General features: G+C 40.5%; 1 protein-coding gene across 6 annotated transcripts in view; it reads left to right on the top strand.

Moving 5' to 3' along the window:
- Positions 1-6,403, top strand: part of COBLL1 (cordon-bleu WH2 repeat protein like 1) — a 124,262-nt gene extending 117,859 nt beyond the window's left edge. For all 6 annotated transcript variants that reach the window (XM_043505215.1, XM_038422788.2, XM_043505214.1 and 3 more), the window contains 2 exons: positions 1,044-1,220; positions 4,821-6,403. In XM_043505215.1, coding sequence (XP_043361150.1) covers positions 1,044-1,220; positions 4,821-4,907 — 264 coding nt within the window. In that variant the 3' untranslated portion in view covers positions 4,908-6,403. The remainder of the gene's footprint in view (positions 1-1,043; positions 1,221-4,820) is intronic.
- The last annotated feature ends 10,085 nt before the right edge of the window (positions 6,404-16,488 follow it).

Here is a 16,488-nt window from a genome sequence, read left to right as displayed (position 1 = left end):
TTACCCAGGAAAGAATTTTCTGTAGTATCTGGCTGGTGAATCTTGCCCATACGCTCAGGGTTTAGCTGATTGCCATATTTGTGGTCGGGAAGGAATTTTCCTCCAGGGCAGATTGGAGGTTTTTCGCCTTCTTCTGTAGCATGGGGCATGGGTGACTTGAGGGAGGCTTCTCTGCTCCTTGAAGTCTTTAAACCGTGATTTAAGGACTTGAATAGCTCAGACATGGGTGAGGTTTTTCATAGGAGTGAGTGGGTGAGATTCTGTGGCCTGCGCTGTGCAGGAGGTCAGACTAGATGATCAGAATGGTCCCTTCTGACCTTAGTATCTATGTATTCTGCAAATTCAGGCAGATGTCACTGCTTCAGTTGCATTCAGTTCACATTTTGAAGGTTTTTTGTTTTTATTTTGTTTTTTGCAACAATAACAGCTATATTTGCATATAGTAAAAGCTGAGATTTCAGAGAGCAACTGGGCAGCTTGGGAGGGGCATCCATACTATGCAGTGGCCTAATTCTAGCCCTGCTGGCATCTGTATTTTTGTATGATTAAGTTGAGAGTATGAATTCAGATCTAACTGTGTGAATGTTCCTGGAAATTTTATACCATTCATCCTGTGGTAAAGCAGTATCTGTCTATTTCCTAAGGCTTTTGTAGTCCTAATAAGGAACTTGCAGGCATAGAAATAAATTTGTTTTGATATTAAACAAACTACATGAGATGATTATGTGGAGAATTTTATAGACATCTTGGGGAGAAAATTCCCATATTTAACAGTAAAAAAGTTCCTTAAATCCCTTCCGGCCTATAACTTGTTCAAAACCGAGGTATAATTCCCAGATGTTATTTTATGGCATCCTCAGCTGGGTGCTATCACATCACATCATAAATTACTTGCAAAGTGAACGTACAAAATGAAGGCTGTTCCTTGAAATCTTGCATGAAGCAAAATGAGGATACAGTGCTGTAATATTTGGCCAGACTGCTTCAGATATGCATTTATGACCTCACTCCAATAAAATGCTTTGATTTTTTTCCCCTAATAGAAAAGTAATTCTACAAACAATGAACAAAACAGCCAGGTGCAATCTTCAGCTGACCACCCAACTTCTTTTTTTGAGAGAGAAACTGCTTTAACGTTCCAGAGCTCTGACCCAGAACAGATCCACCAGAGTCTGCTGGCTGCTATCCGCTCTGGAGAAGGTGCTGCCAAATTAAAAAGGGTGAGTTTTCATCATCACATCAGTAACAATGGACTTACAGTGCTTTCAAAATTACCAAATTAATGCCTAAAAGCAGTCAGTCCTGGAACTAATTATGGCAAGGGAAGTCTCCTGAAAGTGTGTGTTCAGTTGTACCAAAGCAGATTTATAAATGTACCTGCAAGAAGCATATACTGTCATTTTTTCAAATAGAGAAAATATTATGTTTCTGAAATGCATTTTATATTAAAATTAATTAAGGCTCCACTTCAGCAAAACACATAAGCATATGCTTATTTCTATTTAGCAAAGCACTCGGACATGTATCTATTTAAATGCTTTGCTGAACAGGGATGGTTTTAAGCACGAGAGCTAAATCAGCTACAACCTTCTGCCAACAGTACACATGCAGAAGTTGTAAAGATTAATTTCCTGTTGATTGTTGATACTGTAGACACACTTAATTCTTTTTATATTTTAAAACTTGTGTCTGCTTTTTGGTTTCATTAGCTAGAACAATCTCATTTTTCATACAGTGTTTGTAAGTGTTTTGTGGCCAGTGATTCTGGAGAGAATTAAGAATGCATCTTACTGCAAGAAGTGCTGATATTTTCCTGTTTCTAGAATGCAACGCTACGCAAGAAAAATGATTCCTTAAATGGAAACCACAATATTTCATTAAAAAAAATATTATGAGTAGTTGTAATTCTATTTGTGGGCTGAGATATTATAGTGATATATACTTAGTAAATGCTTTAATAATTAGGAAACATGGAAATAATATTAAAAAAATCACCAGTGTAAAGGATAAAAACACGAATTAGTCTGCTCTATTCTTGAATACTCAAATAACTGGAGATAAATGGCTTGCTTAAAGTACGGTTCTTTTTTATTGTTACCATGAACAATCTGACACCTCAGAAGAACATTCTTTTTAAATTATTTTGCAGAATAAATATACTGTGTGTTTTAATAAGTCAGATCATTCCATAGTTTCAATTTATATTTCCCTCAGAGGATATTTACAGATTTACCTTTTAGAACAGTATTGTTAATTAAAAAGAAAAGGAGTACTTGCGGCACCTTAGAGACTAACAAATTTATTAGAGCATAAGCTTTCGTGAGCTACCATCCGATGAAGTGAGCTGTAGCTCACGAAAGCTTATGCTCTAATAAATTTGTTAGTCTCTAAGGTGCCACAAGTACTCCTTTTCTTTTTGCAAATACAGACTAACACGGCTGCTACTCTGAAACCTATTGTTAATTAGAAACCTTTAAAAATACTCTGGCTTGGTTTGATAGACCTTCTCACTTTTATCTTTCTGTCCTGAACCCCAGTTTTTTGTCTTCCACCGGCATGCTGAAGTATGACCTATTACTGCAGAACCCTGTCTCTTTTGAAGATTCAGAGCTTTGTTACCCACTTACCAACCCCTCCAAAAAAAATCCCTATTGCTAAGCAATTATTTTATAGAGGTCTTTGATTCCTTAGAACCATATTCAGGAGAACATGGGTTCTGTGGGTGTCTGTATTTTGGCACCTAAACATCTTATTTTGTATTACATGGAAAAACCTCTCTCTTAACAGAAGTATGGCAATGGAATAGCATCTTTGAGTTTCTCAGGCCCCCCACCTTCTTCACACAGATTGAATAGTCCTGCTTCTTCAGAATGTTTACAAGTGGAAAGTCAGCATGATTGGTCAGTCACTCCAGTGTGCTGTCAAGGTGGTGCACAGTTAGAAGCTGTATTTCAGTGAATTAGTTGTCAGCCAGTTACAAATCATTTAAGGACAGTGGATGAGATTAATCAAACATTGAATCTTTTGGAGACTTGATGGAGGTTGGATCTATCTGATGTACAAGAAACATGCCTGCTTTTTATTATGTAGCTTTCTGATTGTTACATAGTTGCATTGTGAACCATATGGAAACTGAAAATACATTTTAAAAAAAAGTGGATAAAATATGAAAATATCAAATACGTAAGACCTGTTTGCAATACTTGCCATAATGCCTGATAACTTCTTTGAAAAAATAAGATTAAGTGCTCTTCAGAATTCAAGAAACACATCAAGCATAGCTGGAAAGCTAGAAAAAGATTAGAAAGGAGTTCCATAACTTTTTTTGATTTTCAGTACTTTCCTTGGCTAACTTTGTATGAGTAGAGAAGTTTTGATACTCCCTACCTGAGGAGTTGACAATCTAAAGGACAGAAAAATATCAGACAAGAGTCTTTCAGAATAACTGAATTTGAAAGTTTTTCTAGAATAGTGGTATATTGAAATGGAGCAGCATTTTTATGGACCTTTATTGAAGATGTGTGTTTTCAGGGAGAACTTGAAGGATGGAGTGAAGGAACCTAAAACATTCTACAGCATGGGGGCCTGGGAGAATTTCATGAAGTCTGTTCAAATATAGGGGCACTTGAAACTCCAAATGTGTAAAATGCTAATCGCTGCACTGTTTTCTTTGTAACAAATAAAGGGGAGGTGACATATGATGCGGTGGGGGGAGCATGGGGAGAGAAAGCGTGGCATCAACTTTATTTTTAGGCCTATTGTGCTGATGAATTCAGGCAATGTTTTTATTAAAAGCTTAAAATTGAGAACAGGGCATATTGTAACCAATGGAAAAATAAAACGCCTTTGTCAGCAGGGTATAAGTATCCAGATAGTCAGTGATCCTGGTTAGGAAGGGCATTTTAGGTGAATTAACTCATAGCTTCCATTAACTGGTTCTGTGAGTGATGACTGGCTACTATTTGGTCCTATTGAATTGGGTAAAAGGTCTGTCAGGTGCTTGCCATCCCCCTTCCCTGATGCAGCTCTGTAAGGGTGGCATTCAAGAAACCAGACAAAAATACTACCATGGCTAGCCAAGTCTTTTGTCTTTTTTCCTTAATAACTTGCCAGAGTGCAGAGCCAAGATCTGTGGCCTTTTGTGCTGTGGATCTTTTCTGTTGAATGGAGCCTTTAGTAATTACTAATCTAAATGGGTCAAATGAGGTTGTTTTTAAACAATTTTTCTCTCTTCAGAATATTCTCATTGTGCTAGTAAACTCTGTTCAAGATCTTTTCAGGGGTATCTAATCTTAGGGCCTGATTTTTAGGATCACAGAGCACCCACAGCTCCCCCTGACTTCATTTGGAGTTGGTGGTGTATTCAGCACTGTTGGGGGGAAAAAAAGGCCCTAAATGTCTTAAATTAACAGGTTTATCACCTAATAAATCTTTACCACTTAGTAAAAAATTCATTGCAGTATCACAGAACACATTTAAATCGAGAATTATATCTGGAATCAGTTCTAATTTGTACTTGACTAAAAGAAGATGTGATGTATTTATATTTTTCTTTGAGATGGCAGCAGAGCTCCAGACACAGTCGATAATTGTATTAAGTGTGCAGTTTGTGAAGAGTTGTTTCACCCTTAATGCCAAAGTGTACATGCTATGGAAGTAGTAAATATCTGGTTTTGTAATTTATAACTTGATTGAACTTCAAAAAAACGATTGCTGCATTTGTAAGCTAGTACTGAATAAAATATTACAGGGAAAAATTCATTAAAATTGGACAAATATTTCTGTTTCAGCAGCGTGATGATGATTTTCTTTTCTCCTAGGTTTCTCCTCCATCAAATACTATATCTGTCAATGGAAGATCCAGGCTCAGTCACTCATTTCCCACAGAAGAAAAATATAACCATTAGACATTATACCAAATATTTTTGCACTTTAGTACCATTGCCTAGGCCAAATTAATTCTAACTGCAAATTTTTTGCAAATGTAAATGCAGGTGTATGTCACTATACATTGTTAATTAAAATATAGGAATTTCATGCTGGATCTCTTAATTCCTGAGAGAGGTTTATTAGAATATGTAATTTATAGTAATATTTTTGCCTTTTTTGTAAAAGCTGAAAATGCTGCTTCAAAACTTTAAGATGAGGTGCAGATGAGTTTCATTTTCATTTAAATGAAAATCAAATGTTGATTTAATTTTGTACTGTTAAGACTGAATGACATGTAGCAACATGCTGAAAAATACTGATTTAGAGGAGTCTGAGAATTTCAGATTTAAGTTTATAATTGTTTAATACTAATGTTAAATTGTGAGTTTAAATATACAGCTGCCACTTGTTGCCTCAATGTTATTTGTTAAATTAAATATTGTAATTAGCAGAAAATCTTAATTGTATTCAATGAAGCAACTCTAGAATTTCCTAGAAAATAGGTGTGTTTTCCTTTCTTCAGCTAAGAGTTGGAATCAATATTATTTGGCTTTTACTCTCAACTTTTTTCCTAATAGCACAACAAACATCAGGACCAAAATAATCTGAAGTTTTTCATACTATTTTAATATTTTCTTTACACTAATATTTGGCTTTTCTCATTTTGCTCTATAACAAGTAATTTTTGTGAATAGCTTTTTCTCATAATACTCAGATAAGCAATAAGTACCAGATACCTTTTTAAATATTCTCATCGACCTGCAGTATATCAAGTTTTGATAGAGTGAAAGAGAAATAAAAGAAATGTGCTCACATGAAATATAACTAAAAAGATACTAAAATGCTTTGAAATTATTCATAAACAGTTTATTATAGTCTTAAATCAGCACAATAATGGGAAAACAAAGCACATTATACAAAAGTCTATATTTATAGAATAAGCATTTACTACTGAAATAGAAAAGAGGTGAAGCTGGAACATTATATAAAAAGAAATGCCTAATAATATATACAGCGTTTATCAGTTTCTTTCTTGTCAAGATGATACTTTTTAGGGGAAAATGTGATTATAGTGATGATTTTAAAAAAACTAAATTGTAGATATCTACTGCAAATTGAGATATTTGCCATTTTCTAAAATATTTCATATTGGGTTTGGTTGAATAAAAGTAATTGTATTTAGTTTGTCTTTAACAATATTTATTTTGTGTTATAGAAACCATTTGTAACATTCAATTGTATTTTAATTGCACAAATTGGTTTAAAATTGTTCATTTAAGAAAAGGTTTATTTTGAAGAATGGCATACTGCCTGTGTTTTTGTGCAATAATCTGGGATCAATGTACATTACTTTCACTAGTTGGGAGTGGTCACAAGTAAAACTATATTAAAGTTGTAATAATGATTAAATACCTAAGAATGTCCTAGTAAACAGTAATTCTTAAATACTAAAGCAATGAATATTTATTCACACAATCCTGTTGTCTCATACATTCTGTTTTTACCCCGAAATCCACTGATAAAATGCATCCCTCTTTTTTTTCCCTCCCACTTAAGACTAGATCCCAAATTTTGAATGGGAAACAAATAATCAGTTCAGGTTTCAGCAGATCTTTCCAAATGGCTGCTTGAAAAAGTGTTTTTCATAGATCACCAGAAAAATGGTGGCATCTATAACAGGGGAACAATCTTTTCTCTTTCATGCTTAGCTTTTCTAGATGTCACTGTGCCTTTAGGGATATATTTAGAAAATATAACCAGCCATAGCTGGTTGGTTTCATGAATAAAACGAGTTCTCCTAGTGACCCGCAGCTTTGCTGTACTATATTCTGATTTATAATATGCTGATTTCACTATTAAAGGAATCCCCTTCCACCTGCACCTGGATTTTTAACTTTTCAGTTTTCTATCAAGTAATAGTTTACTGCCAAAATATTAGTAAAGCTACCTCCATATGATTGATTCAATTTCCACACATGGTGACTTTAGACTATCTGACCTTTTAACAAGTTGGTACCTGTGGAGTCTAATTCTTCTGAGTCAGGAGGAAAAGATCAACTTGCATTCTTCACCTGCTGACTTTACCCTTGGCTTTGACTGCACCACTACTGTATAATCCCCTTGTAAAGGTTGGATTCACCCCTGCGGTGCCTCCTGCTTGTAGTCATTGGGAATTAGCTTGTGCAGGCCCCAGAGCGCCCTCTGCAAGCCAGTGATCCGCCTTACCGCTGGCCCCCGTGTCCCTCCCAGGACCCGGTGCCCCTTTCTTTGGGGTGCTGCCCCCCTGGCAGTATCCCCACACTCTCGGGTTCTGGGTCTCCCCATCCAGCAGAATCCGCACCCTCTAACCTCACCTCGCTTCATTCTGGGCTATTGCCAGTCCCCACTTAGCCCCTTATATCGGGGGCAGACTGCAGTGTATATGCCACTCATCACCGGCAAGGGGGTTTTGGACCTGCTACTTCCACTTACCCATGGGCAGCCCCTCTGCAACCCTGCACCTATTCAGCCTAGTCAGGCCTGCAGCCTGCGGCTTTCCAGGCAGGAGCTCCCAGCTCCTCTGGCCCTTCCCCAGCCCTGCTCCAATCTCGGTGTCCTGCTTGGCACCTTGCAGCCCAGCCAAGCCCTTTTCCCTCTCCAGGCAGAGGGAGACTGATTGGGCTCCTGGCTCACAGCCTTTTATGGGGTCAGCTGGGCCTGATTGACCTGGCCACAGCTGCGGCTGCTCCCTTAATCTGGCTGGGCTTTTCCCCACAGCCCCAGCCCTCTTCCTGGGCTGGTCTCAGCCCTGTCAGGGTTGGTGTGTGTAACCACCCTGCTATTGTTAATTGTTAATCTATCCCAATTCTAGACATCTGGGCTGCTCCCTTCCCTCTGCAGCTCATGGAGACCAAGTCTTGGTATGGTGTGCTCTGGCCAGGCCTCTTCTCCTGCTTGCCACTAGATTCTCTGCCTCAGTGGCAGTGTGTGGATGGGGTACCTCCCACCTATCTTCTGCTTTTCAGGGGAGCTTTTCCTGGCTATTTTAGGAGCAGTGTGAGGAGTGTCTTCCCTCTCCAGCCTCTTCCTCCTCCCTGTGTCAGTTTTCATCCGGGTGATTTTAAACCAGCCTGAGCCTCTGCTTCAGTGCCTCCCTACTGGCTCTCTGCACTTCTCTGGTTTGGCAGAGCAGCCTAAAAAGCACCAAACACAATTTAGGAAATTCTCCATCTTTGGAAAAGCCTTCCTAGGCTTGGTGGATGTGCCCAACCCTTCTGTTCCTAACTCCATTATGTCCCAGGGCTATGTGAGACCCTTAATCACAAAGAGCAGCTGCAACTCCAACATGAGGAAAATAGACCAGAAGTTGCTGAGCAGAGCAGGGAGAGGCTCTACAGATGGGGAGTACACCAGCCAGCTGATTCAGGAGGTATGTCCCAAAGGACCCCTGGAGAACAGAGACAGAAGACTTGCAGAGTCACAAATTCCACCACAATCTTCGAGAGCACTAGGAAAGGAAGAAGGCCTCATAAATAGCTCTTCCCAATTTGGCCAGGGGGGCTGTGGCGTCATATCCCCTCCCTCATCCCTGGGTGAATGGGACCCATCAGGGAGGACTCAGAGAGAGAGAGAGAGCTTGTGAAAGGACTTCTGGCCCTAAAGAAGGCTAGCTGCAAAAAAAAAAAAAAAAAAAAAGGGCCTCACCAAAGCTGTGACAGCTCATACATCCTCAATGTGCACATCCCCCCCACCCCCAACCCCTCTAAAATAGAGAGGGGGAAAAAGGGAAAGGGAAAGTCAAAAAGGTCCTGTGATTCTTCTTCCTCATCCTCCATTGAGGACAGCAGATTGTTGGACTCTGAATCTGAACAGGATTGGGGCAAACTCAGCAAAGTTTTTTTTTTCTTTCTTTTTTTCTTTCCACCTGAGAATACGAGGCCCTCTGAAGCCAACTTGTGTGCTCTATTCAGATTCACCTGAACAGACTCCTGAGAGTAAGTGCCAGAGTAAATTCCTTCCCTCAAAATCCTCCCTTGAGGCTATGATTCACCTATACCAATTCTTTGAGGAAGTGATGAGGGGTGAATGGAACCCTGATAAAGGCAAGCACATTAACAAAAATGACCTCAGGTTCTATAAGATTCAGGAACCAAAGGATCCTATTGCAGAGATACCAAAGGTGGACACTGCTGCATCATCCCTGGCAATAGATATGGTTATTCCCTCAGAAGAGAAGTTCTACCCTAAGAACCCCAAGGCTAGAAAAATGGAGGCCACTCTCAAGAGCCACCCTTAGGGCATCCTTGGCAGCTATCTGCTTTGGAAGGGAATCTCTCTACTGGCTGGAAGATCTCAGGTAGAGATCACCTTAATATCAGCTCTATTTTAAAGAGAGTTTTCCTGGCAACAACATTCATAGCTAATGAATCAATAGATGCAATGAGATTCACTGCCGGAGCCATGACCTTCAGCTCAGTAACAAGGTGCCACATATGGCTCCAACCCTGGAAAGCAGACCTCCACTCGAAGCAGGTTCTATGCTCTGTCAAATCTATAGGCTCTTTTCTTTTTGCGGAAAAGCTATGCAAGTTAGCAACAGACAATGTGGCAAAATCCAAACAGTCTCTCCTGACACCACATAATACCTTCAGGAAAGAGTACAGGTTGGCCTTCAGACCGAGGTGCTCCTTGTGGCCTTCATCCTCTAGAGATACCAGCAAAGGGACAGCAGGTTTTGCAAAGGAAAGCTGTGGAACTGAAGTTTGGGAGAAAGTCCAGAGGGAAAGTTTCTTTATGACAAAGACCACATAGTCCTCTGCCCATAGCTGAAGCTTGGGGGGGGGGGGGTGTAAGAATTTCCTGGATGAATGGAGTGCATCAACCATGGACCAGTGGGCAGAGGGATACAGTGAATCAGGGATACTCCCTCGAGTTATGGGATTTACGCCATCCATTTTTCAACCAGTATTCTGTCTTCAATGACCCTGTAAACTGCAATTCAGTCCAAAATGAGGTAGCTCATCTTTTGGATATGGAAGCAATAGTGTGTGTTCCCTCAGATGATAGAATAGAACCCTGAGAATCTATCTTCACTTTTCCAAAGCACATGGGTGAGAGTCTGAGCCATTCTTAATCTTAGAAGGTTGAACAAGTGAATGAAGAAAAAGTTCCAGATGGAGATCCTGGCCTCTCCAGTGTCATCCCTACACCAGGGGAATTTTCTGACATCAGAGAAAAGTCAATCTGGTGGATGCATCTATCCATATTCCTATCAAACCTTGCCACTGCAGATATCTGAAGTTTGCTTTCAGCGTTATCTGGACCCTCCTATTTGTCCTGTAGTCTGCCCCCAGGGTCTTCACAAAGATGGTGGTGGTAATCATAGCCAGATTCAGATCACAGGGATACCTGTATCCCTTCATGGACAATGTCTTGATGAGAACTCGATCCCCAGCAACAGCCTACAGAGAGACATCTCTGACTCTGCATCTGCTGCAGGTGCATGGCTTTATTAACGTCAAGAAAAGCTCCATCCACCAAAATAACTCACCTAGCAGTGGACATAGACACCACAGCAAAGTCATATCCATCTTATGTGTAGGGATCACTCCCTGGACACATTCATGGATCAGGCACCTTCAAGGCTTCATCTTAAAGGTGTGGGACCACTCACTAGAACACATGAAGAATCACATAAAAGTCCCAACACAGATGCTGAGCTTCTTAAAATGGTGGTCAACCCAGAGCAATGTCTGCAAAGGTAGGCCCGTATGTCTTCCAGGTCCTCTAGTTCTCACAACTGACGCCAGCTTGGAGTCTGGGGAGCACACTTAGGGTCCCAAAAAAGCTCAAGGCATTTGGAGCCTGGAGGAAAGGGCTTGCAGCATAAACCTCTAGAGCTATGAGCAGTTAAATTTGGTGCTGCGATGGTTCCAATCCAATCCACATCCTGATTCAGTCAGACAGCATGACCACAGTTGCATATATGAACAACCATGAGGGAACAAGGAGCCAAGTGCTACATGCAGAAATGATGGAAATCATCTGATGAGTGGAGCACTTTCTCTTATCCCTCAGAGTGATTCATGTAAAAGGAGACCTGAACCAAAAGGCAGACTGTCTTTCAGCAAGCAGAATGTCAACGTAGAATTGTCAATGTCAATGTCAAGTAGTGCCTGTATCAGGAGGTCTTCAAGTTAATCATCCAAACATTTGGCCTTCCTTCAGTCAACCTATTTGTGAACCATAGGAGTGTTAAGAGATCAAAATACTTCACCAGAGAGGTGGACCTCAGATCCAGGGGGACAGATGCCCTGTTGCATAGATTGCTGCAGGGTCTCTTACGTTGTTTTCTCCCTTTCCATTAGTAGGGAAGCTGGTCCAGAAGATAAAGAGAGATCAGGCAACAGTGAGACTGATAATCCAATGTTGGCTGGGGAGAATCCTGGTTTTCAGACCTGATAGAGCTTAAAATAGGACCTCTGCTACAACTTCCACAGTGGCAGAACAGCCTCTCACAAGTTCCTTGTCATCATCTGCACCTGAACTGGCTGCATCTAACAACCTGGCTATTGAAAGATAAACACTAATATTGCTGGGTCTGTCCTCTAAAGTCATCCAGACACTACTTTCATCTAGAAGACTATTGGCACTAAAAGTATACTTCTCTATCTAGATAAGGTTCTGTGCCTAGTGCCAGAAATAAGATAAATGCCAGGAATCCAAGAATTTGGGCTATTTTGGACTTTCTCCAAGAAGGCTTCAACAAAGGTCTCCAACCAAGCACCATAGCATGTCAGGTGTCCACTGTTTGCATGATCCCTGGGTTCCGTGGCAGAGACCCCCCACGTAGCCAGATTGCTTAGAGTAGTCCCATTAGCCAAGCCAGCAATCAGGACACTTTCCAAAATGGGACCTATCCTTTGTGTTGAGAATTCTAAGAAGTCTTCCCTTCGAACCACTGACACCAGTGTCAGCATTCTACTTGTCCATCAAACCTTGGTTTCTGATTGCCATTGTGTCTGCCAGGCAACTGTCTGAGCTGGCAGCCCTATCTTTGCAAGAGCCTTATTGTGTGTTCCTCAAGGACAAGATGGTGCTTAGAACTCCAGAATGATTTGTTCCTAAGGCAAACTCTTCCTTACATGCTCCCCAACAGAGTCTCCCTTCATTCTATCGGAGGCTACAATATGCCACTGAAAAGAGGTGGCACATGTTAAATGTCAGAAGAACTCTGAAAATCCTCCTTATGGATTCTGTATATTTAAGGTAGTCAGGTGCCCTGTTCATATCCTCCCTTAAATGTCAAGTACTCAGAACTTTCAAAACTTCCATTGTTAGATGCCTTAGGCTATGCATTGTGAAGGCATACAAGGCTTGAAATTCTAGTTTTGAAAGGGGACAGGCAACCTCCACACAGTCCTGACAACCTTGTGGGCAGAAAGAGCAAATGCATCCACATCAGAAATTTGTGAGGCAGCCATGTGGCCAACTGGTATTACTTTTATCAAGCACTATAAGGCAAATTTCCTATCTGTAGAGGCTTCCTTTGGCAGGAAGGTGCTGCAAGTGGTGGCCCAGAAGTAATATTATACTTTGAGCAAATCTTATAAATGGGGAAGGATACCATTTTTCTCCTTTCTTTCTGACCTTTTCTATAACTTTCAGTACCTTTGTTCACAGCTAATTACTTCCCAGGCAACCAGAATTGTGGGAGATGCTGGGCTGCACAATGGATAATTTCTTACCAATAATTTCCTTTCCTTTCTAATTTAATCTCCCACAATTCTACCCACTCTGAATGGCTTATGAGCCAAAAAGTCAGATGCTGAGTGGGCTTTTTACTGTGTGACTGGTTTTTAGACCACTGTACGTAGTTGGTCTAGTTACCTCTGGAATATTTGTTACTCATATTGTTATACAAGTTTCCACAGCTTTGGAATAACTCATCTGGTGGCGAGTGGAAGTAGAGGGGGTGTAGCCATAGGTGCCAAGACTTTGATCTGCCTTTGTGTGCTGCAGAGAGGAGGGGAGCAGCCCAGATGCCCAGTACTGTGAGAGGCACTGCTAGCAGAAAGAACTTTATTGGTAAGACATTTTCTTTTTTGTGTCGTATGTAATAGGGAAGGTACATTAAAACTAAAAAGAAAACGTATGCTTTTGTTAAGCCAAGCTTTTTGCTTTCTTTGAAAATCTTATGGTCTGTGTAACAAATACTGTATGATAACTAACTGAAATCCCTAAAAGTTCCTACTATACCAAAAGCTAACCATGCTATTCCTGACCAACTAAAAAGTCAGTTTTCTACACACATTGATAAAAACTGGGACACAGATGAACACTTACTGATCCTGAATCTAGCCTGTGTGCACACAGCAGTAGCTCATGAAATTGCATTGTGGTGACTGGTATGCTGGTATGCAGTGGTATACTGTTCCTACTTGCGTGTATTGACTTAACAAAATACCCTGTCCAGCCTTTTTTTGCTCTGGTAGTAGCTGTCCAATGTGTCCAATTATTCTCTTGGTGATAGCAGTTGACATGACACCCCACTGGAGAATTTGTGATGTTGATTCATTGTTGCATGGGGAAATGGCTCAAGTATTTAATTATTTGTATTGTGGTAACACCTAGGAGCCAATCATGTGCCAGGACCCTCTTGTGTAAACGCACACAAAACAGTTCTTGCCCTCAAAGAGCTTACAGTCAAAGGTGCTGCTCTGCAGATGTCACACAACAGAAAACAGCCACTAGTGCCTTACACCACTTGTGATCATCTTGCAGCTTTTTGAGTACAAGTCAGTGGTTTTTGTGAAAGAAAGCCAGGACACAACATTGAAGTGCAGAAATATATAAGACGGAAATACAGACAGAAAGCATGCCTACAATGACCGTTTTCATAGAAAGACAGCAGTTATGCATTTGTACAGCACAATGGGGTCCTGGCCTATGCTTCGTGTCCCTAGTTGATACCGTACTGCAATGCAAATAACAGTTATGCCTGTGAAACTTTGGGATGTCCCTGATACATTGTAGTGAGATTATATGCGAGTACTTTCTAATCCATTCCCCAGCAAACACCAGCCTCCCAGCACCAGGGATTTTCTGAAAACTTTGGAGAAGGAAAGCAGTTCTGTTGGGCTCATCAGACACCTACTCAAAACAATAATGCAGATTTTAGCTTGTATGTTCCAAGCGCAGAGGGCATCATGAGAATAGCAGTTGTGGGAAAAGCAGGATTGAGGATGAGGTCAGAAGAATGGCAAATCTGTGAGAGAGCTTAAACTGTGAGTTTAGGAGACAGGTTGAACCACTTGTGCTGGGAGCTGTAAGAAAATAAACACAAGTTATGATTCTGATTCTGCCAAGCAGATGTGGTTTGTAGCTAATAGAATATAAACCAGGAGGACTGTCAGCTGTCTGACAAGAACATGGCTCAGTTTCAGTATGAACACAGTAAACTGAAGGACAAAGGGGTGTGAGGTAGGCCAGCTCACGCTTTCAGTTTTGGGGTTGTAGAGTCGCTTGCCACTACCCAATGTGATACCTTGTCTTTTTAGGCAGGAGGGATTTAGTTGATAGGAGTGAGCTTTTTTTATGCTCATATTTTCTCAGTGTTGTCAAACATGGTATTTGGTGGAGGGTTCTTTGACCATTATGATCAAAGGTCCAGGATAAATGTGAACCAAAAGTAAGGAAGGATTCAGTTGAAGGTGGAGAGGACATACCAGAGCATATTACCTGGTCAGAGAGCACATCTGTTACATATTGGTGGTGGTATTTTTTAACTTGGACAGCCACTTTCCAATGAGGCACCGACAGCTGGTCCATGCCAGCTGACTTGGGCTTGCAGGGCTCGGGCTACCAGGCTGTTTAATTGCAGTGTAGTCGTTTGGGGTCAGACTGCAGCCTGAGTGCCAGAACGCTCACACCTTGCAGGGGCCAGCCACAGGTTTTTAATTGCAGTGTAGACATACTTTATAGCTTTTCATTCGAGACTAGCATCACGGTTTTGGTGGTCAGGACAATTTCATTTGGTACAGAAAAGGGAAGCAACTTTTTTTTAATCTTAAGATGAAGAAATGGGTCAAAGGGATGGCCCAAGGTCAGAGCGGTTGGCTGTGGCCACCCTTTCCTGTAAATGTTAGGAAAAACGCATCAGTTTGATTGTTTGTTGTTAAGTTGCTGCCATTCTGGAAAAAATTTAATTAGAGATGTTTATTCTTGAGGTATCCTGGGCAATGCTATTTTTTTCCATAGAGACATCCGTGGGGAAATATGGCTGAAAATATGTTTTTGGAATGTGATATAGCTGCACTTAAAGAATTTTTTGTAAAGCCTTTGTGAATTTTTTAATGCACTGTGTGTTTGGCTACAACAACGATAAAGAGAGTAAGGCTCAGGAGTTGGGTATGAAGTATAATATATGAATTAACTATATAAGTAAGGGAATAAACAATATGAGCCATTATAGAGTAACTGTATATATCTAATATAAAACTTCTATCGGTGGAGGGAGAAGTAGGCCTTGAACCCATAATATTTCATTGAATATTCTATGAAATCAACCACTGAGTTAAATTATTTCAGATATCCTCCTTGAATCTGTGACTTTCTCCTTTGTTCTTAGAGTTTTCTTCAGTCATTTCATAACAATCCTTGTGGAAAAGTTAGACTTTAAAAGAAAATAATAACTTTGCTATATGTTGTTTGAAGCTATCTCATAGAAATCTAAAGCAAGGTTTTCTTTTACATTCTATAGGCTTTTTTAAGAATGGGATATTTTAGAATCCCTGTTAAATTGTATGGGACTCGCCAATAATGGAAGTTCTCATGAAATAGTTCTTTAAAACATTTCTTCTCCTCTGTCTTTAAGGCTTGTGTGTGATGTTGGATGCCTGAGTTGCTCACACTGGACTGTGGCTACACACTTCTGTCTAAGACTAACGTCTTAAATATACCAAGAAAGTAGTTTTCTCCAGTTCCTTCAAGGCACTGTTTCTCTACTTGTTAGGCTATCATTGAGGGAGGTAAAGATTCTTCCTGGTTCCTGCACATCTACTCAAGGCTGAATGTCCTTGGTGCCTGGCTTTTTTGCTTGCATTTGTTTTGGTGATCTGCTCCTGCTCCCAAGGATCTATCTCCTGCTAAATCACTCCAGGGATGGTAGTATTTACAATCTGGGGATCCTTTCGATACCACACTGAGCTCCCAGATAACAAGCTTTGACCGACTACTATTAAGATCACCTAGAACCTGAACGGTACAGAAGGTTTGTTCAGGAGGGACCAGTCTAAAACAGTGCATACATTTAAAGAAAATATAATCGATTTGATGGTGTAATCAAGACTTGAATTGCCTCACTTTAAACTTTTAAGAATTTTGGGGACACAATGTTAAATTTAGTATGTTCAGCTCAATAGCCAGGGGAGCTGTGATCTTGCACAGAACGTGAGAAAAATAAATTGAAAATCGAATGGGACTAGTTGAAGCAGGATTGAGCTAAGAGAGGCTATGTGTTAGGTATAACAGAGCTGGAGTAAACAATTGGTTTTTCAAAATGTTCTCAGTATCTCAAAA

This window comes from Dermochelys coriacea, chromosome 11 (assembly GCF_009764565.3).
Source record: "Dermochelys coriacea isolate rDerCor1 chromosome 11, rDerCor1.pri.v4, whole genome shotgun sequence".
Taxonomy (NCBI): domain Eukaryota; kingdom Metazoa; phylum Chordata; order Testudines; family Dermochelyidae; genus Dermochelys; species Dermochelys coriacea.
The sequence above is the reverse complement of the archived record's forward strand: the minus strand, read 5'-3'. Positions and strand labels throughout refer to the sequence as shown.